The sequence below is a fragment of the Suillus fuscotomentosus genome (genome assembly GCF_016647785.1).
Source record: "Suillus fuscotomentosus strain FC203 chromosome Unknown F5891scaffold_87, whole genome shotgun sequence".
Lineage (NCBI taxonomy): Eukaryota > Fungi > Basidiomycota > Agaricomycetes > Boletales > Suillaceae > Suillus > Suillus fuscotomentosus.
The window spans coordinates 83,172-109,223 of record NW_024539599.1 but is presented as its reverse complement, the minus strand read 5'-3'; the positions used below and the strand labels follow the sequence as shown (position 1 = coordinate 109,223).

The window sequence follows — 26,052 nt, the reverse complement described above, 5'->3', positions numbered from 1 at the left end:
TCTCGTGACATAGGATTCCGCAAATTGTTCATCAAAAATAGAGACTGATCGATAGTCAATGATAACGGCGAAAAGCGAAAAACAAAGTGCATGACAGCATATATCAGGGGGCTTGATGAGCCGCAATTTTGGCAAGTAATTTGGTACATACCGATTGCAGCGGAAGTCGACATGGAGATTACTCCGAGGATCCCATCATATATAGTCAGCGGAGTTCTAGCTGATGCAATTTTGAATGGTACAACAGTGGTAAAAGTCTGTAAAGAGTGAGAACGGAATCGAACCACAAGCGAGATGTAAATTCATCGATGCAAATTGGTCTTTCTGTGAAGTCGACCTATTTGGCAGCAGTAACTGGTGCGACGCCGGGTAAGGACAAGCCGGTGCGAAGTATCAAGATAGCCTGCGAAAGTGAGCAAAAAAAAGATTATGTAGAACACAGGAATAACAGGACTCAGATCTGATACCATCGCAAGGTGACAACATCTAGCTTCTCCTGGAACCGGTTCTGGATGCCGGCTGGGCTGAAACTAATCAACTGGGAATGAAGGAGGGGAAGTGGGCAGCTTTTCAAACAGTCCTCAGAGAAGAGGCTTCGGAACCAAGGTCTCATGTGTACATGTCACTTACTGTCCCCAACAACACTCCCTTATTGATGAGGCGTCGTTTGCAGAATAAGTCTAAGCATGGTGCAGGATGTTAGAAATCATGATGATACAATGATCACGCAAAGAAAGACAATTGAGTCGCAGTTTGTTGTATGTTTTTGAAGGGCCGACACGGCTGTATTCAAATTGGTCCAGCTTGGGCAACTGGCACAGCAGCTGGTCTCCACAAATACGTGTACATAAATAATGTTCGGTCACTGTCATTGGCATCGTCAACACCCTTCAGCTTCTGATTCCAGGTACTAAGCACTCGACGTTGCATATTCTACGCGTATTGCGGGACGCCTCAAGCTATTGGGAACACCTCATATACCCGAGTTCAATAACTAGTCGAATGCATTGCATTGAGAGGACATCGAGCTCATTCATAAAGAGCACTGATTTCTTCTACCTTTACCTTTAGTGCGAGAGGTAAGCCGTGTGGTTATATTCCTATTCTGATATGCCTTCATCTCCATACCCGCCAACAGTCATTGTTCTGCTACTTGGTCTTCTGATACGTACTTTCTTCAAATCGCATTGCTCATGGCGCTTCGGCGGTATACAGCATCAATCGATGGTACCATCCCAGTTCCTGCACTCCTCTATGACGATGAAGAATATCTGGCATCCCAGGATGGCGTAGGTATATATGATGGGTGCGTGTACTTTCTGGCTTTGACCTGGTGCATTGGTTTCCGTGTTCATGTCACCAATTAACAGTCCGCAGAAAGCTTCCGACTATCAGACAGGTTCTGTTCACGTCTCTACGCATCGCCTATTTTTCGTTCATTCGCAGAACCCTACATCATACTCTTTTACTATGGATCTACTTCATGTGACACGGACGAATTATTATGCTGGTTTGTTCAAGTCTTCGCCGAAGGTCTCACTCTTCCTCGACGCCAGCACTGCCTTACCTTTGACTACAACATCCGGGCAGCGAACAGACATATTCGAGAGCTGGGAATGCGAAGTCTGCAGCCATCGCAATCCTCCAGGTTTGAGTCCAGCCGCGGCTCGAATATGTGCCCTATGTGGCGTTCCGCGCAGCGCATCTGCGGTGTCAACAGCGTCGGAGGCATCGTCTCAAATTCAATCCTTGTTCTCCTCCATTCCCGAGTCTTCATACACCTCTCTATCTTCTTCAAGCTCTCCAGGACCTCCATCTCCATCAACAAATGATGATTCTGATGGAATTGCATGTCCTGCATGTACCTTCCTTAATCACCCGTCTTTGCGTGTCTGCGAAATATGCACAACGCTACTTCCCAATATTGAACATGCGGGAAATATGAGGGCGAAATCCGCCCCCTCCACTCGACCAGTATCACCCATAAGTGACAGCATCGATCCCGCGAATCTCCTCATCAAATTAAGTTTCCGCAAAGGCGGCGACAAACCATTTTACAACGTACTCAGGCGTGCACTTAGATCTCGGGCTTGGGAGGCAAGCATGGTGCCATGATTTCAACAGAGATATAACTAATCGCATATCCTGGCAATTAGAGCAAACGAATTGGTCATAATGCGAGAAGCGGGCCTTCTAGCCTTGCCATTACAAACCCTAATTACGGACCGACACCCGTTGCCATGCGTCCTTCTGGAATAGGTGGGGAATTTGATTTTTGTTAGTACCGCCGGCGCTCACATTGATGGTTGGTTCTTAAGATGGAATTATGCGTAACGTAGAAGCTTCGGCTTATGTTACACAAACGGATCTAAACGATGCCCTGAAAGACTTAGAGGGTTTAATGATGAAAGCAAAGGATCTCGTTCACCTCGCGGGGGAGCTGAATGAGAAACTTACTGCATCCTCTACAATAACCACGACATCAACACTTGCTTCTCCATTTCCGACGACCTCATCCCCATCAACTTCAGGCACCCAATTGTCAAGTCCATTTTCGGCGACCACGCTTGTTCCTTCTACGGAGCCCGAAGAAGCCAAATTTATACGTTCTTCACTTGCGCAGCTAGGTTTACAGATGTCTAATGCTCCCGTCACGCTGGACATGATCAGGGACGAAAGGAGATGGGTAGAAGAATTGGCGCGGGAACTGGCAGGGATGTTGCAGGGATTTCCGGATGATATTCCCGGTCAGAAATCGGTCGGAATTATGAAAGATCGAGGGATTGTTGGGTTAGATGAGGTCTGGGGCGGATGGAATCGTGCGAGAGGCGTAGGTAAGGGAACCCTTTTGACACTGCCCAAGTGAGCTACTGAACACACATTTTGCGCAGCATTAATTCCGCCATCGACTTTTCTGCAAGTACTCCCTCACCTCCCGGCATACACGTCACCGCCGATCCGCAGCAGAGTGTTTAATTCAGGCTTATCCGTGCTCCATATTCCGCCTTACACCCACGCTTCGTTCACGGCTCGCATAGTGGGTTATCTCGCCATGTCGGGTGTAATGACAACAAGTCAGATTGCCCGTGAGGAGAATATCACGATCGGGCTTGCAGATGAAATGATCGCTGCTATTGAAGCTGATGGTGTGATTTGCCGGGATGATGAAAGATCGGCAATCAAGGGGGGCGGAAGTGGGACTACATCAGAAGTCAGGTGGTCGAGGAACCTCTTTCTGGAATATATTTGGGATGGTCAATTGTGAAGATGGTTGCATTAAAGTTTGCAGCTACTGCCGTATAGACCACAGGCGAGTTGTTGACGAGTGTTGGTTGGTACCTAGATACTGCGGACCATTATAAGAAACGACTCGGGCAACTCGGGAGAGGTGTGACCCTAGCTCCGTCAGCAAATAATTGTCAATGGAAGCCATAACGTTGCTTTGGTTCGCGAGCGAAGAACTCGACCTCTGGTCCAAACGTTTTTCTGGCTTATGATTAATGAATTTCACTAGTTCTAGCATGTTTGGCAAAGGCTTTAGAACCAAACAAACGCCCGATCGATCGACCGTCGATTACCTATTTTGGGCGCTTCAATACCGCAGCGATATTCACACCTGGTTCGGTAAAGAACTGTCATTGTCACGTGCACTACAGTAGGGCGAGACCTATTCTGCTCAGCACCGATTATCCCGCAGCTTATGTATATGTGATGTTCGAGGCCCTGAGCTTGCGTCAGACTGAATTGATGCTGTCCCGTAAGTCAAGGACTCAACTATCTCAATGGAATAGATAACCGCCGGCATCGTCGTGAACCGAGAAACAAAATTAACAGCTACTAGACTGTCGGCTCGCCGACTGGTTACTTCATCGGTACTTTTGTTTATTCCGACAACATCGGTCTGAATTGATTCTATCACCGATCGGCGACATGTCTTTCCCGCTGCTTTGGTGCTGTCAAAATGATATACTGTTCACTTGCAGAATTTATCGAGCTGGACCGCTGCAGGAATGCTTACTTGAAATGTATCTGTCATAGTCTGTAGTGATATACCAGGCCGCTGGTAGGAACAACACGTGTAGGCTTTTTGTACGCAGACTTACGAGGTGATTACAGGAGGTAGCATCCCTGAAGAAATAACTCCTTTTGCTCCTCATTTTCGTCGAGCAACGTAAATGTGTGCGCGACTGCTAGAAACGGTGTCTTCTAGCGATTTCCATTCTTCAATCAGCCGGCGGAACGAAAATTAACGAAATGCGTACCCACACTGTCGGCGTGGGGGATACTTCAGGTTCACTCTTTCCCCAGTGATATCGGCATGTGTGTGGTTCTCCATTGCTCAAACGTTCTCCTGCGACGTCGAGATGATTACGACTGTTAGTCCCTTTCGGATTTGTAGCAACCGACTGAATTTCAGTTATGAACTCACGCTCGTTAACAAAAGGGCGCAGTGCCGCAACTATCACCAGTGGCGTAAGTCGGCTGATGGATCTTTAGTTCAGCTGGCCGAAGGCGGCCCCCGCGAATTGAGGTAAAGTGTCAGTTCGAAAATAATCCTTCACTTCGGTGTTTACTCTATTCAGCCACTGTGTGGGTCAATGTCCGTTCTCGGGGTCAGGAACAATAATGAGTACTTACTGCGTTGCCTAATGATTGTAATCGACAAGGTAGGCAATTTGATCATCGAGTGCATCTTGTTGTACTTAAAGTTTCCCAAGCAAAGAAGAGATGTGTTTGAGGACTAAGTTCCCGATAAAAGCCCCGTCAAACGCAGCACGGCATCCGGGATGAAGACGATAGCGGAGTCGGACTCTGGACCGAGTGAGAGTTCAGAATGGCGCGATGATCATGGTGATCGGACTGCAAGGTCGGAATCAAGCGTTGATAGGTGTTCTTCGATCCGGGGCTTACAAGGTGTCCGGATTGCAAGTTATGAATTAATTTGCGGTGTCAAAGGATCAGTGGATGCATGTGGGTAATAGCTTGTGGGTGTGAAGGTGGTAGATCGCATCACAGCATGATGAACATCATCATCCCGCGAAGGCTGCAGGGATGGAGAATAGCGGTGAAGGAGATAGGGTTCGACATCGCATACGTATCAGCTTAGCTCGTAGTAGATGAACCACATCAACTGAGCTTATCAAAGTAACACGACAAGTTCGGGGGGTTACGCGATATTGCAATTAGGATAACTTGGTGATCTTGAGATTTCGAGCACAGCCATGCTAACGTTTTTGTACCAAGTAAGAGCAGACGCCTGTTCAAAGGAGGTGTTAAGCTTGAACTTTAGGTATAGTGCTGTGCTGAACCTTGGGCTATGCTAAGATCGGATGAGGCTGTGGAAGATAACTAAAAATGGAAGAGTAGATTAGGTAAGCATGCCTTGCTTGAACCCCGGTAACTTGACCAAGTAAAGATGGCATCAGCATACCGTACACTGTCAACAACACCCTTTCCAATGGTGGATGCGGCCCAAATTATTGCATCCAATGATTCCATGATCATTTCTGGGTCATCCCGGCCCATCTCCATATTTTTATATCAACCATGATATAATATAATTCTTCCGGTGCACACGCAAATGGATCACCCCCTCCCTTTATAACTACATATCATCCTACTCTTCATCTAATCGGTCATCGCATCCATCTTTCCTCCTCTGACTCTCAAAATCCCTTCTATTGATTCAAGTACGTCGTATCATCACTTTGAATTCGAACCTTTGTAGCTCACCATCATACCAGGTTGGCGCTGCGTAGTATCACTCTTCTCTACAGCTCACGACAGCCTCGCTGAAACAAGTGATCTCATGAACCCTTATCTACCAACGTTTGATTCTTCACTCGACGCAGGCGCTGCAGGGCTAACTCCACCATCCAACTCCGGATCTTCTTCCCCTTCTCTACTGAACGACCATCCCAATCCCCATCAAACGCAGGCGCCTGATCGTCGTGTAACCAATTTTATCGCCCGGACATCGGGAGGATCACCGACAATGCATTGCCATCGCTCTTCCCAACGAACACCAACGTCATTCCAATCCCGCCAGCCTCATATAACTGATCGCAGTCAATCTGCCTTTGTCCCTCGCTTTAACCCATCGGCCACTGGGTTAAGTGCATGCAAAAATCTGACAAGGCCTTTGAACGTGCAGGAGAAAGAGAATCTCTTCCATCTAGACAATCTCAAGTATTTTCTGGCTACTGCGCCGTCCCGATGGTCGTCGAACGCTTCTGGTTTAACACAAAATGACTCGTTTCCCATGGACTCCTCTGGCCACCCAGCCTCTTCACATCCCTCCATGAACCGCTTCCTTCTTCCTTCTTCGGAATACATCACCTGTGTCTCGTGGAATAATCACTACCACATAACGGGCACAGACATTGTCCGCGCGCTTGTTTTCCGCTTTGAAGCATTTGGAAGACCCGTCAAAAACATGAAAAAATTCGAGGAAGGTATTTTCAGCGATCTGCGCAATCTCAAGCCTGGTGTCGACGCTTGCTTGGAGGAACCCAAAGTTAGTATCGTCCAGGTTTTCTTATGATGCTCCATCTCATGTACAACAGTCACCATTTCTGGATCTTCTTTTCAAATATCAGTGCATACGCACTCAGAAAAAGCAAAAGGTGTTCTACTGGTATGTATCTTCTCCATTATCCCGAAATCTGTGGCTCACTTTTCTCGAAAGGTACTCGGTCCCTCATGATCGCCTTTTCCTAGATGCCCTCGAGCGCGATCTCAAACGCGAGAAGATGGACTTGGAACCAACTACTATCGTCGTCGGTGAACCTGCTCTCTCGTTTACATACGAGCCGCAGCGCAGCCTTTATGAACAGTTTAGCAAGAGCATGGAGGCCGATGGCGACGTCATCAGCAATTTTGACGTCACCCAAATGAATGGGAAATGTGACACAAGCGGATCAGCACCGACGGTTTCACGTGCGGGGGCGATACACAACTCTAACTCGGGGGAGTTGCATCTTAGTAACTGTCGCATTGATGGCGGAGGCCCACATCTTCCCTCAGCACTGCATGGTCCCAATATGGCGTACCTACCCCTTTCTATTTTCGAAGGTTCTCCCACCTATAAGCAACGTCGTAAAAAGCCAGCCAGCAGGTTGGATGCGATCACGCGCAGTGACTCAGAAGAGACACCCATTCCCACATACGAGGTTGGCGTTGGCTATGGACCTGGTGATTCCAGCATGACAGCTGCCGATATGTTCACGTCTCAAGCGAGAGGTGAACAGGATCCTAGCGTGAGACAAGTCAAGGCTGTGCTACAAGCCCATGATAGCACGATTTGGTCCACTACACCGCAACTCGCTCCAGGGCAGACTTCTGCCACCCTTCCAAATGGTCCAGTCTTCGGGCAACGGTCATCAATCAAGCAGCCTTCATCGCAATCTCATCTTCACCCCTTTACGGAGGATTCCTCATTATCTTCGTTCCCTTCGGATGTTGACGGCCATCACGCCACCAGCGGGATGACGCTCACTTCGAAGGTGTTTGTTTGTCCCCTCTATTCCTGTGGCCGTTTGTTTAAGCGTATGGAGCACCTAAAGAGGCACGTGCGGACGCACACCATGGAACGCCCATTTGCCTGTAACTTTTGCAAGAAAGCGGTTCTCTCGGTCGGACAACCTCAACCAGCATCTTCGCATACACACACGGACGGAAAGGGCTGACTCAGCTTCCACCGATCTAAATGCGTGCGATACTGATATGGAAAACGAGGAAGGAGATGAAGATGACGTTGCCTTTGCTGCCGCTCTCTCTTTTGCAGAGGGTGGCTTACAGGACATGGGGACGTGTGTTTTGGAACTGCAAGGCCAGGTGCAAGACGTGCAAGGCGACGAAGAGGGTTTAGTTGCGTTGTCCGGCGTCTCCTCTCTTATGGATACCGACGCTACCTCGGACGGTGGGCTTAGTAGCAGCTATTTCTTGCAAAGTGGCACCGGGGACCACACCGGGTACGTTGAGCCAGCGGAGATGACCTGGGCCAGTTCCTTTACGAGTTCTCCGTCGTTGAGTTCGGACTTGCAACGGGGAACCGACTATGACGTCTTTTTCGGCTCCATCCCATAGACAGGATTTTACCCTGAACAATATGGCTCTCCATGTAGCACCCTCAGAGGTTGGACCTCACAGACGTCACAGAAGCGCCACTCCATCTCTCATACGCTCGCATTCTGTGTCCAGCCGACACTACCATCCCTATGCATCATCTTCTCATTCGTGCCCCAGTTCAAATCACTCCAGCCCAAGCTCTCTCTCTCGTTCTCCTGATAATTCTGCGGTTTCATTAAACGCTATGTCTCGTGAGGCCTCCAGGGCGTCACAGCCGCGTTCATTCTCAGCGCCTTCCTTCAGTGCCAATCAAGGCTTGGATAGAGCGCTCGACATCAGCGGCCTTAATTTCGACGGTATCTTCTCGAATTCCATGACGCTATTCTCAGAACCTGGTGCATTCGACCTTTCACAGGCATACCCGCACCCCGCCTACGAATCAACTTCGTTGTCAATCTAGATCGTTCGAGTCGGAGTACAGTACACCTCTCTTTTGTTATCATAATTCTTTTCGTTCATCTTGCTAGCTATAATTGTATCGATAATCTATTTATCACTCACGACCTAGTACATACTATACCACCAGTGATCGTTTTGGGGCACCGTGCAGGTCACTTTTGTGTTCTCCCCCATTTACGACACCGAGCCTCACGTGTGCCATTTTCTTGTATTACATATCACATATTGTCTTGTTCACGAATTGTTACTTCACTATCGCTCAAGCTCGGTGACTCATCGGTCTTGCCTGCAAGGTTGGATATGCATGGAGCTGCGCGCACTAGTGCTCTTGTATTATGTATCGGAATTTCGTCATCTATGTCAGCGCAATTGACAATGCCTACGGCTCGGAACTCAATATGTGGCATAAAGTGTATATGCCGCAATCTATCGCCAATTGGCTTTGATGAAATAGTATGATGGTGATGCTGGAAGAGGTGGCCGGCGGTACACACAGCTGACTAATAATGTAAGACCCACATACGCCACCAACATAATATGGAGCTTCTTGATTACGAACGTCGACGAGACAACAAATATTCCGATATGTTCTCTGGATTCAAAAGGTCACTGGTGAGCGCCCAGACTCGCTTGAAGCTACCCGACATGAGCTGAACATCAATCAACTACAGCCCCAAATATCCATCTTGTGTGCATCATCTATCATCCGCAAGGAAACCTTGTGAGAAGCTGAATCTTTTCTCTATACAGTCACCACCCATCATCGCCACCATCAATTCAGGCCCTAGCACTGCTGCGGAACGCCCTCTCCTCACCCTATCCCCCTGGAAAGCCATCGGCGCTCCCACTCGAGTTTGATCTAGAAGTCGTTGAAACGAAACCTCCGACCGCCGATCAATTGAGGACCATTCTTACGTACATCACCCCGCCTAGGTCTACCGCACCACCTGCGTTGTCTGCCTTTTTATCTGCGCATCCTGCATCGCCTGGCCTCGGAGAACAGCCTCAGAGCGTGAAAGGTATCGTGAGTCTTGCGGAGCGAAATCCGAACGTGTTCAAATGGCCTGTTGTCGTGGACTGGAATGGTGGCCGTGCTAGTGTAGGGGACGTTGAGGGCGTCAGAGCGATTTTGGAGGCCATCAGGCAACAGAGAGATGGGGAAGTGAAACAAGATGAAGTGGATCAGCCTAAAGGCTGGTTCTCATAAACGTTCGGGCGGGGAACTGACATTTTGACGCATGCATCGTACGTCCTGAGGACTATACTCCAGATTTCTGATTGTCCAGCTGCACACTGGAAGGAACGTACAGCGTGTCATTTGGTATATATTCTGTCCATATGGTAAAAAGGTAGCAATGCATACATATGTATTATAATTATCCAACGAAAAAGTGATCCGCAAGAGAAATTACTGGTCAAAGTCGATAAAATTCCAGTGCGCCATCATCACTCCCTGCATCCTCTGCCAAACTGTGGCGTCCCGATTCCCTGTTCCCTGACTCATTATGGAGTGGGTGCTGCTGACGGGGTGTGTGTCGCTGAATCAGCTGCTGAACCAGTTTGCACTGACTGAGCGCCAGGTGTGGAGTTTGGTGATACTCCCGCGTCGCTAGTCGCGGAAGTGGCAGGTGTCTCATTAGATGAGGATGTAGATGAGGATGTAGAACTGCCCGAGGGTACACTTTGAGGGGCGTTGTTATTTGAGCTGATTTTCCCGACAGTTCCCTCCGACGGCGCCACCAACTATAGCACCGATAACGACAATGGCGATAACAAAGATGGTGATTTTGCCATTGCGAGTCCGCCAAAAAGATTTGGTGGGATGCGAGGCATATGTAGCAGCAGCAGCTCCAGGAACATCCTTTTCCTGTACCAGCGAGCTGCTTTCGACATCTGTATCACTAGGAATTGGTTGTGGAAGTGTGAGTGGTTGTGTCGATACGGGGCGGGTAGGACGGTCGTCGAGTAAATCGACGTTGTAGCCTTCCTAGAAATCGGATATGTTTTAGTCATAAAATGGGGACTGGTGAGCCAAGAGGTACTGCACACCTGCCTCTGTGCCCTCGTCGCTGCGGGAGCTGCATCAAGTAGGTTCTGGTCATATGCCCCGTTTGGAGAGGACATGATGCTTCTTGAAGAGATTGGTGATAGCGAGAGGTCGCATAGGCAGGCGCCTGCAGCTCGCTTGCAATTACTTGCTGGACAGCCTCAACAGCTGCGTGCCTGTCTGCCTGACAAGCGGAGTTGCCCTAAGTAGCTACATTCCGGATCTTGGCTTGAGCGTTGAACAAGTACTACTTCACTCGAGTCTCGACAGACGAACGACGTAAATACTTCAGATGAGTCGCGATAATGATGTAAATAATACAATACATTGAGCCTGTGAGGTATCCTTCGCGACTGGCCACAGGCCTCATGGTTACATCAGAGTCCCTTTGCCATCGGACTCGCCAAGAAGTGACTAGGGTTCGGGACTCTGTGCTTACGGTAGCACCAGCCTCAATGCAGCAGCATGGTTGGCTTCTCGCGGCTTTGTCCTTGCAATGACCTACTAGTTGAACGTTGTTGCACGATAGGTGTTTGGGTATGTATTTATATCACCGGCCGTAATTGCTCACGCAAAGAATGAGGCAAGACGCGGTCTCATTCGAGTTAGTACATCATTGATATACCTGAATGGCGCACGTCTGACAAGGTTTGCACCCAGACAAAGTGTCACTGGACCGTCATGATGCCGTATATGGTTAATGACGAGGCCTGATGTATTCGCTCATGAAGTAGTCCAGGCAGTTTACGAAATGATCTGGCTCCCCACTAGTGTGCGATGTAAACTGTCGAACGTTCCATGGTCAGCTCTTGGACCTACGGGTTGATATATGAGTGTGCGAAGAGCAGGCAGGGTTGTGCTTCAGCACGAACTCGGCAAGTATCGCTCTAACAAGTCAAGAATTTCTGAATGGAAGATAATTTAGGATGGAACCACCGGTCTTCTTGACGAAAGCGCACATATAGATCATGTGAGTGCCGGAGAGATCGACACTGCGAAATGAAGGAAAGCCTCCGGTCTTCGCGCATATAAAGTTTGACGGAAACCCCCCAGTCATTTAACAATTGGGTGACTCGGCGTGGGGTAGCAGCAGTGGAGATTAATCAGGTGCCCCGAGGTTGTCGCTGTAGGCAAAGATTGGTAAACGCACCCAGGAGCCAAGTACTGAATCCGGTCGCAGGGAATGGCAGGTGACATTCAGGAGCGCGACGACAGGGATTCTCTTCCATTTCCCAATGTCAATTTGCCGAGGTTTCCAACATATTAGGATAGCTGCCTGTTCCACTGGACCGTGCACCGAGCTGACTTGATAATTGCCCGTAATGGTATCCTGCATAATCATTGGCAAAACGAGAAATCACCTTTCGAAATCGCCGATAATTCAAAAACGTAGCAGGTTCACGGCCTCGAGTCTTTGGGGTGCTGACCGAAATACCAGACTGAGTCACCATGGCTCTTCCAGCAGCGATGAGTCGCCCGGTTACTAACAAGCGCTCCATGGTAGATGAATCTCCGCAGAAGGTAGAAGTCAACGTTGACTGTGGGATGTGTAGTCATCCTCTAGGACGCTACGTGGTTTGTACGTGGTAGCTGTCAATATTTAGAAGGTCATTTCTTCTAGCCAGGACTGTCGGTGATAACGCCATCACTTGGTGCACAGTACTGCTTGGTTCAGACTTGTACTCAATCGCATCTTTAAGCAAAAAAAACATACCTGTCGACTTGCAATTGGATATGTGCGATGGGTCATGATTTTCTCCTCGAGTTAAGTATCAACGTCAAGATGGCGGAGCCGACTCGGAAATAACGCGGGGTCCCGATAACACACTCGGCTCGGCCCCGTTAAGCGGTTGTTCGGTTCACGCGCACGTGGTTTCGCGGTTTGAATGGCACAGTTTGCGTTTTAGCGCAGAGATCACCGAGGAGCTACTATACGCGCTGTCCAGTATCACAAGCGTACATCGCTCCCGTGTCACTCAGAAACGCGAATTTTGTGAGTTTTCATTCTTTCATCCACCACAACACTTGAAGTTCCTAATCATTATGGCCATAACCATCCAGCTCATTCGGTTCCTTCGTTGAGAATCAAGCGTTCCATCAACCATGCCCTCGTTCTTGAACAAGGTCTTTGGCCGAAGGACAAGCAACGACAGGATTCAAGCAAGTCATTTTCAGGACTCTAACGACAATAGAACTCTACTGGACGGAAAATACGAGGCTGTTTCTCCTTTGAACTTCACCGCTCCCACCCTTACCACCTTGTCAAAGGCTCAGACCGCTAAAGATCATGCTGGTTTCTCGTTGTTTCGGCCTAAATCTCGGTATACTCCCCCTAACTCTTCCTACAAACGCGCGGAGAATCTTCCCCAATTGTCGCTCCGCCTTCCCAGTCTGAAAGACGATGCAGAGTCTCTCCAACTTGGCGTTTTCGAAGTTGATCTCGAGTCTCAAAGGATTTTCGATGAGTCCGTCATTGGTGCAAAACTCCTGTCTCCTTTGGAAGCTCTTATACTCGTTCGAGCCTGTGCGCAGAGTATCACTGAGCGGGGTAAGTTATTGCCAATTCATCATTATACAACCATATAATCGTCTTAGGCTTGGAAACACTTGGAATTATGCACCCTCACTGGCACTCCGCATCACCCGATATTCAACGAAAGCTGATTTCGCTCTTCATTCATTCATTGGCTCCCAAAAGCCGCATAACCATCATGTCTCCAACGCCTGCCGCGGCAACTTCCGCCTTTGAAGCTGAGCTCGAGTACACCCGCTCTCCCCACGACGTTGCAGCTGTTCTCCGTTGGGGCCTTCGTCATCTTGTGCTTGAAAACAACACTTTCGGCAAGGACGTCTCTGCACCCGAGTGGGCGTGGTACAAGTCCTTTTTCGACGCTGAAAAAGGGGCGTCGTACCCACCCAAGAGTTTTACGGAGTTGCTTCTCCCCAAGCTCCCTCCGGTGCACATCGAATTGCTTCTTGCGACCATTGACATCATATCCGCATTAGCTTCGCATGCTGAAGCGAACAGCATATCTGGTAGCAAACTTTCCAAGTTTTTGGGCTTATGGTTGCTCACCGCGACGAGGACTGAGCAAACCGACAACTGGACCACCTTTTATGCTCGATGGGAACGTGCCGGTCGGATTTTGGAACATCTATTCCTTGCACGAATTAGGTATGTATACCGCATGAACCTGAGGGTGTGTCTGACCATAGCACAGGGAGGAGAGTTTCAAATCTCGACTGCCCACCCGACTTCAGGAACTTGTCAAGCACTATCCATATTCGAGGGGCGTGTGCGGCGTTGAAGAGGATCTTCTCCCTCATCCTCGCTTCTCTACGCGGAGCTGCAGTGTCCTCTTCGTGCGCATAGAGGTCCTTCTGTCAGAGTCTGCGCCACAGCCCAAACCATCGCCCGTTCGCCTGCTCTTGGATGCATTCAACCTATCTTCCGAAGGTGAAACATCTGAGCACGTTGAGTTATGGAACTCGCTTAAGACTGCCGCCAACGAAGTTGCCTCTACGTCCTCGGTGACTGGTGCTAAAGATGGCCCACAGTTCGGTCGGGTATTCGTGGATGAGACGATCCACCTCCTCGCGTCCACATCTCGTAACGCCTCTTCTCCAATCATGTCCCCGACAATCGAAGTCGCATCGCCCGTGCCTAGACGCTCTTCGCCCTTCAGCAAGATTCTCGATCGTAGTAAGGACAAACCTGCTTCTGGAAACGGAAACGGGAACAGCTCAACGTCCCCTGTCTCGTCTGCTTCCTCGCCAATCATCAACGACTGGGCACAGTTCTCCACTAGCGGTTTCGGTGAAACAAATGCAGTCACGCCGCTCGCTGCAACACTCCTTGATACAGACAAGGATCTTGAGACTACAGAGCCGCTCGCGTCCCCCAAGTCGGCAAAGAAATGGGGGATGTCACGCTCGGGACAGCGCTCTGCTGACTCCCAATACGAGGCCAAAGAGCCTGCAGTCCTCAGCACCAAGCTCGCGAGTGTCCACATGACGCAGGTTGACGAGGCCTTCATCGATTTCTGGTCCGACGCCATTGCAGACCCCATCACAGCGAATTGGCCCTCGTTTGTCATCTGTGGGCTGAAGCCGCTGCCCGCGAAAGAAGCTGTCAACTGGCTCATCGTCGAGCAGACGTATGTACGCCAGCAGCCCCCGCAGCCCCGCCCGACATCTCCCGAGCGCCGTGGTCGCACGTCGCCCCGCCCTTCGCTCCGTTCGGAAATTTCTGGCACGTTCGCTGCTACGAGGAAGCGGTTCAGCTTTTTAGGTGGGATCAGTAAGACGGGTTTGACAAGGCAAGAAGAGTGCAATAGGAAAGTCGCCCAAGGTCGGGGAGCTTGGTGAGATCTTACCTGAGGAGGAAAGATCGGAGACGCCGACAGCTGGGACGAATATAAGCAAGGGACTTGGCATCACTGGGACTGCCACAGTTGATGCAGTCGCCGCAGAGGCTGTTCAATCGCCTGTCCCTGATGAAATTGTCCAGTCACCGGCTGTGGATGCACTCGCAGAGCAGCCTCAGCAGGAGCTACACGAACAAGCTCTGGTCCAAGAAGCCATCGTCGTGCTCGCAGCCATACCCGATGAATCTGTTCCAGAGTCAGAGGGTACGCTTGTCGAGGAATCTGTGTCGCAGTCTGAGCCCACACATGATGGCGAGACGCCCATTTTTGGAACTCCTGAAAACGCTTCACTTGCTGAAACTGCTCAGGCCGACCTTCCAGAAGAACCCCCTGTTGAACCCATTCAGGCAGTTGAGCCCGCACCACCCACTGCTGAGTCAAAGCCCGTTGAACACACCAATGGTGCAGCATCCACGGAACCGCCATCATCTGTCGACGCGTAGGACAATGTGGACGTCTCGGTGGAGCATCTATTAAATTGAGGACATTGTTGAAGGATCCATCGCGGTTACCTTGTTGATTTCTTTTTGGTTTATTTCATGTTTGATCATTGGTTGTGAAACCCTCCTACTGTCCTTTACCATTTACTGCACCCGAACTAATCTACATTTACTGTCACATGCAGGATTCCAGATACCGCGTTGCCTCACTTTATTCATACAACCATCATTTGGACCGTTATTCGCCCGGACGCGGCCCCACCATTCTTCCTTTATATCCCATATGCCCTTTCCTCGGATACTTACTTGACCTTGGTGCTTTCAATGTTCCAGTACTCCTGTGCGTAATCTTGGATCGCACGATCAGAGCTGAACTTGCCCATCTGTTCCAAATTGGATTATTCGATGTTCATCCTTGTTACGTTTGCTATTGAAATTGATAGTCCATACCTTTGCAGTGGTCCTGATACTCTTCTTAATCCACTCCGTTCGATCATTATAGGCCTCATCTACCATACGAAGAGCCTCGATGTCTGAAAAGAGTTCATCAGGGGCGCTATCGCCCGCCCAGCAAGTTGCTCACAAGAGTCAAAATCTTCAGTGATGAGGTAGTAATCTCCCTGACGAATCGTGTTGAGCAGACTGTTCAAAGAAATGAGTAACTTCATATACACTTGCTGGAAATCACTTACGGTTCGTACACGCCCCTGTCGCCGAACAACCCAGAGGAGACCGCGTCGAGGACTTGTGCAAGAGCAGGGGACTTCTGCTCGACAGGAACGGGGTGGTATACGTGTTGATAACGAAGGTCTTCCACTGCGGGCGTCAAATGACCGAAGAAGACTACGAGAGAACAGTAAGTCTGTGACACAGGCAATAAATGCGAAACTACGTACAGACATTGCTAGGGCCGACTTCCTCCGCGATCTCGATGTTCGCACCATCTATCCGAACAGTTAGATCTTTATGGCACTAAATAATGGTATAGTACATACCAACAGTGCCCAGTAAAAGTCCACCATTCAAGCAGAACTTCATGTTGGACGTGCCCGAAGCTTCTGTACCTGCGGTGGAGATGTGCTGACTGATGTCCGAAGCTGGGATAAGGACTTCTGCTAAGGTGACTGAGTAGTCTGGTAAGAAGAAGACGTTCAAGTAGTCCTTCGTGTCAGGATCAGAATTGACCACGCGAGCGACGTTGACGATCAAGCGGATGGTCTAGAAGCTCGTCAGTATCACAAGATTGTGCGTCTCGCTCGTCGAACGAACCAGCTTGGCGATATAATCTAAACGCCGATCAGCTCGACAGGATTGTTGACGCGCACAAACACTTACACCCTGGGGCGGCTTTGCCTGCGAAGAAGACATTCCGCGGGGTCACCGTCTTCCTCTCCTTGGGAGTCATAGATTTCAGCTTGAGGTAGCGCTAAAAAAGGCTGAGCGCAAAATTCAATGATTGTGCTATTGATCATGCTCACATGAATGACGCCAAGAATATTGAGAGTTTGGCGCTAACAAGACTGATAGGTCGGATTTCGAGAGGACATGCGTTGATGTCTACGTACCTTATACTCGTGCAATCGCTGGAACACTGATCAGCCCTCAAGTTCCGCAATATATATGTTTGACTGACCTTGATCTGGACATCGAACAAGGCTTTAGTATTGACGTTAAGACCTAAAGTAACCTGCATGTGATGAGCAAGCCTCTCCTTGTTAGCTTGCTTTACAGCTGCCCAGTCTTCTCTGAAGTCTTCGTCCTCGACATAATCGAGAAGACCCTCAAGTTTGGTAAGGTCCTTGAGCCATATGCTCTTCTCTATGTCCAGAGTCAGGGTGATGAGCCTGCTGAGTCCAGGGTTGCACTGGTATGTTTGACTTAGCCTCGATATCACACCTATTTCGAAATAGCCACATACCTGGTCCAACCACCGACGAGGAGTGACTTGGCAAGACGATGAGAAGCAGAAATGTATCGAAGATATGATACTCACTGCCGTTGGTCACGTTTCCAAACCTTGCGCGAAAAACCTCAGTCAGTATGCGCTAATTCAGCTTTGAAATCGAACCTACTTGCTAACTCCATAGAAATCTACGAAATCCTTCAAAATAGTCGTCTGAACCAGTTCGCTGTGCAGCTGGAGGAGCGATGGTACTACTGATTCAGACAGATTGCAAATACCCAGCGAAGACTTACCTCGGCCACGCCGTTGACTTTGCGACTGCCTGCACACACGCACATTAGTGGGAATACGAAATGAGTCCTGCGATGCTCACCGATGCATGCCAGGTGAGCCATGCGAACGTTCTGAGGAATGCCCTCTGGGAAAACCTTTTAGTCGTGATTCATTGGTTATGGCATCACAATACCTTCAATTAATGACATCCGTGCAAGCCGTTCCTTGTCTCCAGGGAACTTCCGTTCTACAGCTGTTGGAAAGATCAGTCGAACGCTCGATTGGAATCAAGTCTGTCTTTCTTACACTGCAAGAACGACCTGCGGTTCGATGTTTAGGTCAGCGTACCAGACAACATTTTCCACTACTTACAAATTCTGAAATTTAACATGATTCAGTAGAGGTTTAGTGATATAATACAAGACTCACGATATCAAATATGATCTGCATGTGCCTACAAAAGAGTGCTTTAACGCCAATGTATCGTTGCAATGCATGATGCTCACCTAGGCAAGAGATGCTGCATAAGGGGTACGGGCCACGTCTCAAGCGCTTCCTATCATCAATGTCTTGCGTCAACATCCATATCACGAGCACGGCATTGTCTTGACTTACTGGGAGGACAGTATGATTGGTGAAGAAGAAAGTCTCTGTGACGATGTCCCAAGCAGCATCCCATGGAACTTCTTCTTCATCAACGAGGACTCGCATGAGCTCCGGAACGGCGAGTGTTGGGTGTGTCTTCAGTAAAGTAAAGTTAGCCCCTGGTACGTGCACACGCATATATCGGCCTTACATCGTTCAGCTGGATCGAGACATCTAGAAGAAATGTGAGCATTTGAAATTGAGAACCAATTAGGTTCGCGTACATTGAGGGAACTCTGTGATGGGCTTTCCGATGTTCTTGAACCGTCGAATGATGTCCGCGAGACTGGCTGCAGTCCAGAAGTACTGCTGCTTCAAGCGAAGTTCCTTTCCAACTTGAAATGGGCCTCTTAAGCACAATCTATTTTTCAAATTGTTGGGAATACTTACAAGTAGTATGGTCGTTGGGGTACAAGACGGATGTGATTGCTGCTGCGCTATTTGAAGACTCGACGGCACGTTCGTAATCCCCCGCTACAATCAGAAGTCATCAGTCGAGTAAAAGGCGTGACGATTTGGCCGTAAGCGCACCATTAAAACTGTTTAGATCAAAGCCTCTCTTGGGTTTACTCTCCCATAAACGGAGATTATTCGTGTTGCGCGTGTTACAGCCAGGAATGGGCACATCATAAGCGACAGCAAGAACCTCCTGGCCACCTTCCCAAATGGCGCGGCCGCTTCCATCGGGCAAGCGCTCTGCAAAGCCGTGGAACCGCACCTCGTAGCTAACATCAATGCGAGGGAGCTCCCATGGGTTAGAGTTTTCCAGCCAGGGATCCGGCGCTTCCAGCTGCTGTCCGTCGGGAGAGATGAGCTGCTGGAAGATGCCATACCTGTAGCGCAGGCCGTAACCCCACACAGGAAGCTCCTGGGATGCGGAAGAGTCAAGGTAGCATGCTGCAAGACGTCCGAGGCCACCGTTACCAAGGCCGGCGTCACGCTCCTGGGCTAGGAGATCTTCCATGTTGAAGCCAAGCTTGTCGACCCCCTGCGTGTATTGCTGCTTGAGGCCTAAATTGAGGAGGGCATTGTCGAGCGCACGACCCATGAGAAATTCGAGAGATAAGTAATATGCCCGCTTCCCTGCGGTGCGAGAATAATGCAGTTGTGTGTCATTCCAGTTGATCTGTGCATCGACGATGAGTTAGATGGGTAAAACGATATGAGATAAGGGGACATACGATCAGATTATCGCGGACGGAGAGAGCTGCAGCCTGGTAAGCTCCAAAATTGTCGATCTCGTGTGGTTGGCGAGCCAGAGACGTTTGGACATGGTTGACGATCGACTTGGTGATGGATGGTACGCCTGTAGAGGTGATTGAGCTATACACGAATTGGTTATTCTGATTAGCTACCTGTGTCGAGGCCTCTCAATCCATCCTTCCAGACTTTCTCTTCGCCTCTGGGCCACTTTTCCTTGCCTTCTGAATCTTTTTCTGGTAGATATCCTGTTTGAGATGTATCACGTATCTCATCGAGGAAACATCTGACGAATTGGGCATACCGGTAAGCGTCCTGACATGTCTGCGGCGACGTGGAACCTTTCCAATGGCAGTAGTATCAAGCACAGATGTCATGTCTAGTCCCAACGATGCTGGAGATCGTGGTTGATAGGGAAGAGACAAACGCTTTGAGTGGAGTATAGACTCCAGAATGGAAGGGCGTCGTCATATCAAATCGACTGAAAAGAGGGGCAATCTGGATGGATCTGGACCAGACGGAAAACATTTTCACATTGGACTTGTTTGTAGGCCCATCTAACGTCACAAGCGATGGTCTAGATCGGCCGTGTTGAACAGCTCACCTATGTTGATATTCCGTCCCAATCCGAGTCTGCTATCAGGTCGGTACTAGAAGTCGTCTTTCACCCATCCACAGAGGGACTTGGGAGTATTTTAACATATTTTCAGAAAATCAGAATATCTAATGAAATTTTCGCGGGAGGTTTTCCCTGATGTAGGGTCTACGTAGGACGGCAATCAAGACTCTGTTAAAAAAGAAAACAGCAGCGAAAGACGTAGGAAATACAGTATGATGGCCATGGGAAACTAGAGCAGAGGATAGACAATGCCAATGGACAATAAGAACTACGAAGATCTTCCCTGAGGTTCGTTGTGTGTACTCAAGAGATGCAGAGCCGGCGCAGGGCAAAAAATGAGTTACGGCCTGTGTGAGTGATATCACGTCGCGATGTCATTCCAGGAGCAAGTACCGTGGTGACTGCGCCTCTAAGGGTGACTGTCTGCGTTCTGAATAGGTATGCAGCAAACCCAGCCCACGAAGCGAACGCGCCATCCAGCACTAGTGATATGCGGATGTGAAATTGTTTCCCCTGCCCCAGTAGTACCAGGGACGGCAGAAAGTGCCGAGGTAGTAGTTGAAGGTGGTAGCTGTGATGATGGTGATGCACTTTGTGCTGGTCCGCTAAGATTTTGCGCAGTACAAGCATTGGAAGGTCGAGATGAGCTTGGAGCTGACTTCTTCTTTCTTGCGTGATAGTTCCTCTGCGCAAAGAGGACTCAACAACAAAGAAGAACTGTGAAAGAGAAAAACCCACAGGTTTGCCCGCTGTGTAAGGGACGTCGACCTCTCGCAACTGAACGTCCGATCCATCTCGTCTACGTAGTATACCAGATACTCGGTTTCGATTCCAGCTGAGAGATCGGGAGCGGGGCTGGATGTCTGATTCAGTTGCCCCGTGTGGCTTGAAGAGACGCCAAAAGGTGGATAAGCGACTGAGGGTGCTTTGACTCGGTGCTAGAGTAGGCCCATGGGATTGGGATAGACCAGTGCGCAACTGCCAACGTATTTGTCAAAGAATTGAATCACGGATCGAGATCACGTACATTAGCCTCTCGCAGTGTATCATCAAAAAAACCTGGGGGTATTCGAGCAGCACCGTTCACCTTTGGAGCTGGTTGTAGTGTAGCATCAGCCTGGGAGCAGATCCATTATCAGTGTTATCGAAAATGAAATGTATATAAGCTTACAATTTTGTTGACGATAGCGGTGAGGTCCCATGTGTATATGTGACCGTCGGAGCAGCTAGTGATGAGCAACTTTCCATCTGAAGAAAAAGTCGCAGAGTTCACACAGTCCTCATGGTGAAGTAGTGTTCCGATGGGTTGATCGGTTTTGAGGTTCAACAGTTGCGCTGTTTTGTCCAAGGGTGCTCCGCTTGCGCATGCAAGGATGTGGCCGCCGTGCTCATTGGGAAATAGTGAAATGGTATTGATGAAGGTTTTGCCGCGCACATTAACTGGACGAACCGTCCATGTCGCTGTGTTGAATCTCATGGCAAATACCCCCCCGGTGATAAGCGTTTTTCCATCCGAGGTCCATGCCAGCCACCAGATCATTCCGGATCCAGCGTCGAGTATTTTGAGCAATTCGCCAGTGTTGGCATCCCAGATTTTCAGTACTGTGTACCCACCTGTGGCAATCATATTGGCCTCAGGTGAGTAGCAAACCGCATTCATGCCTTCCATTGCCTTGATTGGTCCGAGGATAGTTTTTCCACTCTCAACGTCCCATACTCTGAATGTCTCATCATGGGACCCGCTCACCACTCGTCCTCCGCCTGAACTCCAGCACACAGAACACACTCTTTTTGTATGCCCCATCAATTTTTTGATGACCTTGCCCGTGTCGACGTTCCGCAATCTCACTGTGCCATCGACACTCCCAGTTGCTACTGTCTTGCCGTCCGGCGACAATGCTATGGCGTGCACTCCTTTTCGTTTGTCCTCCCATTCCTCCCCAAATTGTGTGCCACTCTCCAAATCCCAGGCTCGAAATGACCCATCCAATGAATAAGTGATACTCCGCTGTCTATCGGGTAGGTGTATGATGTAGCGGATGTCGTTCTTTACATCGATCTTTCGGCAAGGCGTTATCTCTAAATTCTCGTGCTTCGTAGAGGCTGGATGCCCCGTCATTAATTGGATTTCGGGATTCACTTGATGCGTGCATAATAATTTCAGCTCTTGCCTTCAATCACCGTACGAATCTACTAATCACTTACTGAGAATGCAGATGTACTTGACTTGTACACAGAAAGATGAATGCGGAAACGAAAGTTGCTACGGAGCAGGCGTTTTATTCAATGGATATTCAGGTCAAGAGGGCGATCGTTGAAGTCTTCTGCAGGTGCGTTTTCCTCACTACATCCTCGTGTTTGCTCCACATCTTCAACGCAGGCTGTGCAATTTAAGCGCCCAATCACAATATGCCCCGGCATCACGGTCCTGCTGCCCTGCAAACCTGCGTGTGCTCAGCGCCTTGCGTGATCTTTCTATTATCCTTCTATCATCCTCGTCTACCTACTAACTAAATTGCAATCTGACCATAGTGACGATACAATTTTCGTAGATCAGACCATTCACCCTGCTCAGTACGTTGTCTGCGCTCGTGTCTTTGATACTCGAAGTTGCATTGCCGGTGCACAAACGCTCTTTGCCTTTCAGCAGAATTCTCAAAAGTAGATATGTGATAGTCGGAGCAGCTGGTGACGAAGAATTTCCAATCTGCAGAAAAGGCCGGATGGTTCACGTAGTCTTTATGGTGAAGCCATGTTTTGATGGATCGACTGGTTTCGAGGTCCCGTATAGTTTCGCTGTCTGGCCCGTATATAATGCTGATATCAAAGTACCCGAGATTTTCAAACAAGTCGGCCGCATCTCGTTTGATGGTTCAAGCCAAGGGCGGACCGTCTGGCCATGTTCTACATGCCCAGCGGGGTGGCACAACTTGGGATGACTCCAGACTTGCGAAGTTGTAAATAACATATTTTGAATTCAATAGAACCTAAAAACCAATGTCCCTAGAGCGAAATGGTGCACGGTGGAGGACATCACTGATCAATGACAATCTCGAGTGCCCGGAACAAGTCACGAACAGCTCAACATCATCACTACTACTGGATATGCAAACATTGCGGAGACACTGATAACTCATCAGGTGCTCAAATCCAGGGTTGTGACAACAACCTACCGAACCATTTTATCAAGCCTGATGACCTGCAGGCTTACAATTAGTCAGTAGCTCTATCTGCTAGTCGCCAAGCGGATGGCCTTTCTTGATGGGAAAACCTTCTAATCAATTCCGAAAGTTACTCACTCAAAGCCTTTGCTGTGACGATTCTCTCAATTGTAGGGTATGCAGGCAAAGGAGAGCGCACATTTCCTAATCTCGGCACAACGCAATCTATGCAACGGTGTAATCTCTCAGTTGAGATATTCGAGACAATTGGTAAAATTCTTGCAAACTTTCGATACCAAACAGTCATATAAGCCGCAGAAGCTGGGATTCGGGAAGTCCACCTGCCATCGACATGCACAAGTTCTTCGTCGCCCCATAGCTAAATCACACTGCCTGCTATCCTGGTCACACCTTGCTGGCCTCCATCCATACTATGCAATGCCGACAGAAGAGTCAATGGTCATGATGGATGAGCTATAGATGAGACAGCAAAATACGCATGAGACACAAGTCACTTCACTGATAGTCTGCATTCTGGATAGGCATGCAACATATCCACCCCACGAAACGAGCGCGCCATCCAGCACCGGTAATATAAGTATGCGAGGGTGTTCCCGATGCCCCAGCAGTGCCAGCGACGGCAGAAACCGTCGAGGCAGTGGTAGTTGGAGGTAGCTGTGATGATGATGCGTTAGGTTTTTGCGTGGTATGGATTCTAGGAGGTCGAGACGAGCTGGCAGTCGGCTTCTTTCTAGCGTGATAATTTCTCTGCGTGAAAACGAGTCAGTGATAAAGGAAAATCATAGAACAGAAAAAAACGCACAGGCTTTCCCGCTGTGCAAGGGACCTCGACCTCTCGCAGCTCTATGTCTGATCCATCTCGTCTGCGTGGTATACAGGATACCAGGTTCCGAGTCCAGCTGAGAGGGTGGGGCTGAGGTCGAGTATGACACCCAGGTTTTCCGTGTGACTTTGAGCGACGCCAGAATGAATGAAAGCGACTGAGGGTGTGTTGGCATTGTACAGGAATGGGGCTATCATGTGGCCCATGGGATTGGGATAGACGAATGCGCAACTGAGAACATATGAGTCAAAACATTGGATGATAGATGGAGATCACGTACATTAGCCTCTCGCAGTGCATCGTCAAAAAACCCTGGAGGTATTCGAGGAGCACCTTTCATCTTTGGAGCTGGTCGCGGTGTGGCATCGACCTGAGGAAGCCGTTGTCAGCGTCATTTAGAATGAAATGTATGTAAGATTACAGTATCTGCAAGGCCAGCTTCTTTGACAATAGCAGAAAGATCCCAGAGATATATCTGACCGTCCTAGCAGCTAGTGAAGAGGAACTTTCCATCTGCAGAAAATGACCCAGAATACACCCTGTGCTCATGGTGAAGTGGTGTTCCGATGGGTTGATTGGTTTCGACATTCCATAGTTGCACTTTCCTGGTGGCGTATGATGTGGTTGCAAAGAAACGCCCATCGGGAGATATGAAAATACGACGGATGAAGGAATCGACCACGGTTTCGCGCACGTCAAGAACAGTCCAAGTGACTGTGTTGAATTTCATAATCTGGAATCCTGTTACAACCAGAGTCCAAGCGGTAAGTGTTTTTCCATTCGAGGACCATGCCAGGCACCCTCGAATATCAATGTTTTGAGCAATTTGCCTGTGTTGCCATCCCAGATCTTCAGCCAATCCCCCGCTGTGGCAATCATCTTTCCATCTGGCGAGTAGCAAACCGTGCGCAGGAATCCTCCTGTCTCGATTGGCCCAACGATAGTTTCTCCACTCCTTGCATCCCACATTCTGAATGTCCCATTCTCGGATTGGCCCCGCACTTGCCCTCCATCTGGACTCCAGCACACACAAATTATCTCTGTGTACGGCTCCAGCTCCGTCAATGTTCTGGTAATGTTGCTCGTGTCGATGCTCCACAACGTCACTGCGCCATCCCAACTCGTGCTTGCTAATGTCTTGCCGTCCGGCGATAATGCTATGGAATGAAATTTGTCCTCCCATTCCTTGACCTGTATGCCCGTCTCCAAGTCCCAGACTCGAAGTGACCCACCCAATGAACGGGTGATGATCCGCTGTCCACCGGGCAAGTACTGAACGTCGTCGACGATGTCACCATTGTGCTCTACTTTGATCTTTCGGTAAAGCATTGTCCCCGAATTCTCGTGCTTTGCAGGAGCTGGATGTGACATGATTTTGGTCTCGGGATTCACTTGATGGATGCGTCATAATTTCAGCTGTTACCATCAAATACCATACCAATCAATCACTTACTCTGAATCCAGATGTACTTGACTTACTATGCACAGAAAGATGAATACGGAACGAAAGTTGCGGTGGTGTGAGTGTTTCGCTCGATGGGAGGTCGTTTTCTACTGGCGCGTTTGCCTCGTTTTATCCTCGCGCTACAGCATCAACGCTGGCTGTGCAGATTAAGCGCCCAACGCTATAATTTCGGATCAAATACCCACTTCCTTCATCTGCATTGCCCTCGACATCGCGACCATACTGTCGCATCCTTGTGTTTCTCCACAGATCCAATGCGCATGGTTCTGCAGTCTCCGCACCTATTCTTGCGCCACATTTCCGTTGAGAACACATTGTGTTTTTCTCACTGACCTTTGTTCTCATGTCCAACCTGAGTTTTCACCTTCGTTGCCATACTAGTGACTACCGGCTAATCCGCAATCTGGCCATCCTGGTCGCAATTTCCTACTCTTCCAGATCTACCTCTACGTACTCGGATCTGTGCAGTAGCAAACAAACACAATGAATAGTCTTCCTC

At 49.1% G+C, this 26,052-nt stretch overlaps 9 protein-coding genes across 9 annotated transcripts; 5 read left to right on the top strand and 4 right to left on the bottom strand.

Annotated features, from left to right (window-relative positions):
• The first annotated feature begins 832 nt into the window (after nucleotides 1-832).
• On the top strand, nucleotides 833-3,480 carry F5891DRAFT_1064303 (EAP30/Vps36 family-domain-containing protein). The gene is made up of 6 exons (XM_041363049.1): nucleotides 833-1,079; nucleotides 1,139-1,306; nucleotides 1,371-2,097; nucleotides 2,157-2,259; nucleotides 2,319-2,834; nucleotides 2,892-3,480. Exons 2-6 carry the CDS (start codon nucleotides 1,194-1,196, stop codon nucleotides 3,263-3,265), a joined length of 1,833 nt encoding a protein of 610 aa, XP_041219543.1. The 5' UTR covers nucleotides 833-1,079; nucleotides 1,139-1,193; the 3' UTR covers nucleotides 3,266-3,480.
• A 1,951-nt stretch (nucleotides 3,481-5,431) lies between these two features.
• Nucleotides 5,432-8,908, top strand: F5891DRAFT_1064293 (STE like transcription factor-domain-containing protein). Its single transcript, XM_041363048.1, has 6 exons — nucleotides 5,432-5,690; nucleotides 5,745-6,517; nucleotides 6,567-6,637; nucleotides 6,689-7,625; nucleotides 7,654-8,005; nucleotides 8,034-8,908. The coding sequence occupies exons 2-6, from the start codon at nucleotides 5,810-5,812 to the stop codon at nucleotides 8,528-8,530; spliced, it is 2,565 nt and encodes an 854-aa protein (XP_041219542.1). The 5' UTR covers nucleotides 5,432-5,690; nucleotides 5,745-5,809; the 3' UTR covers nucleotides 8,531-8,908.
• Nucleotides 8,909-9,024: 116 nt separating this feature from the next.
• F5891DRAFT_1064290 (uncharacterized protein) lies at nucleotides 9,025-9,909 on the top strand. The gene is made up of 3 exons (XM_041363047.1): nucleotides 9,025-9,141; nucleotides 9,201-9,217; nucleotides 9,280-9,909. Exons 1-3 carry the CDS (start codon nucleotides 9,067-9,069, stop codon nucleotides 9,734-9,736), a joined length of 549 nt encoding a protein of 182 aa, XP_041219541.1. The 5' UTR covers nucleotides 9,025-9,066; the 3' UTR covers nucleotides 9,737-9,909.
• Nucleotides 9,910-10,842, bottom strand: F5891DRAFT_1281837 (uncharacterized protein). The gene is made up of 2 exons (XM_041370503.1): nucleotides 10,579-10,842; nucleotides 9,910-10,516 (listed from the first exon to the last, which is right to left on the bottom strand). Exons 1-2 carry the CDS (start codon nucleotides 10,651-10,653, stop codon nucleotides 10,226-10,228), a joined length of 366 nt encoding a protein of 121 aa, XP_041219540.1. The 5' UTR covers nucleotides 10,654-10,842; the 3' UTR covers nucleotides 9,910-10,225.
• A 1,615-nt stretch (nucleotides 10,843-12,457) lies between these two features.
• On the top strand, nucleotides 12,458-14,978 carry F5891DRAFT_740166 (uncharacterized protein). Its single transcript, XM_041373046.1, has 4 exons — nucleotides 12,458-12,569; nucleotides 12,638-13,124; nucleotides 13,172-13,751; nucleotides 13,798-14,978. The coding sequence occupies exons 2-4, from the start codon at nucleotides 12,680-12,682 to the stop codon at nucleotides 14,942-14,944; spliced, it is 2,172 nt and encodes a 723-aa protein (XP_041219539.1). The 5' UTR covers nucleotides 12,458-12,569; nucleotides 12,638-12,679; the 3' UTR covers nucleotides 14,945-14,978.
• Nucleotides 14,802-15,527, bottom strand: F5891DRAFT_740246 (uncharacterized protein). Its single transcript, XM_041373047.1, has one exon. It carries the CDS (start codon nucleotides 15,430-15,432, stop codon nucleotides 15,013-15,015), a length of 420 nt encoding a protein of 139 aa, XP_041219538.1. The 5' UTR covers nucleotides 15,433-15,527; the 3' UTR covers nucleotides 14,802-15,012.
• Nucleotides 15,464-20,166, bottom strand: F5891DRAFT_1064276 (glycosyltransferase family 35 protein). Its single transcript, XM_041363046.1, has 29 exons — nucleotides 19,769-20,166; nucleotides 19,620-19,712; nucleotides 19,446-19,570; nucleotides 18,796-19,390; nucleotides 18,655-18,738; nucleotides 18,489-18,599; nucleotides 18,416-18,438; nucleotides 18,235-18,360; nucleotides 18,126-18,175; nucleotides 18,049-18,073; nucleotides 18,000-18,004; nucleotides 17,926-17,939; nucleotides 17,813-17,872; nucleotides 17,720-17,764; nucleotides 17,640-17,668; nucleotides 17,516-17,580; nucleotides 17,437-17,459; nucleotides 17,362-17,387; nucleotides 17,077-17,307; nucleotides 17,009-17,026; nucleotides 16,922-16,954; nucleotides 16,779-16,869; nucleotides 16,713-16,729; nucleotides 16,439-16,661; nucleotides 16,340-16,387; nucleotides 16,136-16,286; nucleotides 16,027-16,085; nucleotides 15,894-15,976; nucleotides 15,464-15,826 (listed from the first exon to the last, which is right to left on the bottom strand). Exons 1-29 carry the CDS (start codon nucleotides 19,839-19,841, stop codon nucleotides 15,746-15,748), a joined length of 2,607 nt encoding a protein of 868 aa, XP_041219537.1. The 5' UTR covers nucleotides 19,842-20,166; the 3' UTR covers nucleotides 15,464-15,745.
• Nucleotides 20,167-20,297: 131 nt separating this feature from the next.
• F5891DRAFT_1064275 (uncharacterized protein) lies at nucleotides 20,298-21,359 on the bottom strand (the record flags this gene model as incomplete). The annotated part of the gene is made up of 4 exons (XM_041363045.1): nucleotides 20,298-20,768; nucleotides 20,822-21,061; nucleotides 21,111-21,200; nucleotides 21,258-21,359. Coding segments are annotated over 3 exons (570 nt in total), but the record flags the coding sequence as incomplete, so codon positions are not given.
• A 1,986-nt stretch (nucleotides 21,360-23,345) lies between these two features.
• On the top strand, nucleotides 23,346-23,555 carry F5891DRAFT_962254 (uncharacterized protein; the record flags this gene model as incomplete). Its single annotated transcript, XM_041375888.1, has 1 exon — nucleotides 23,346-23,555. A coding segment is annotated over one exon (210 nt), but the record flags the coding sequence as incomplete, so codon positions are not given.
• Between the last annotated feature and the right edge of the window lie 2,497 nt (nucleotides 23,556-26,052).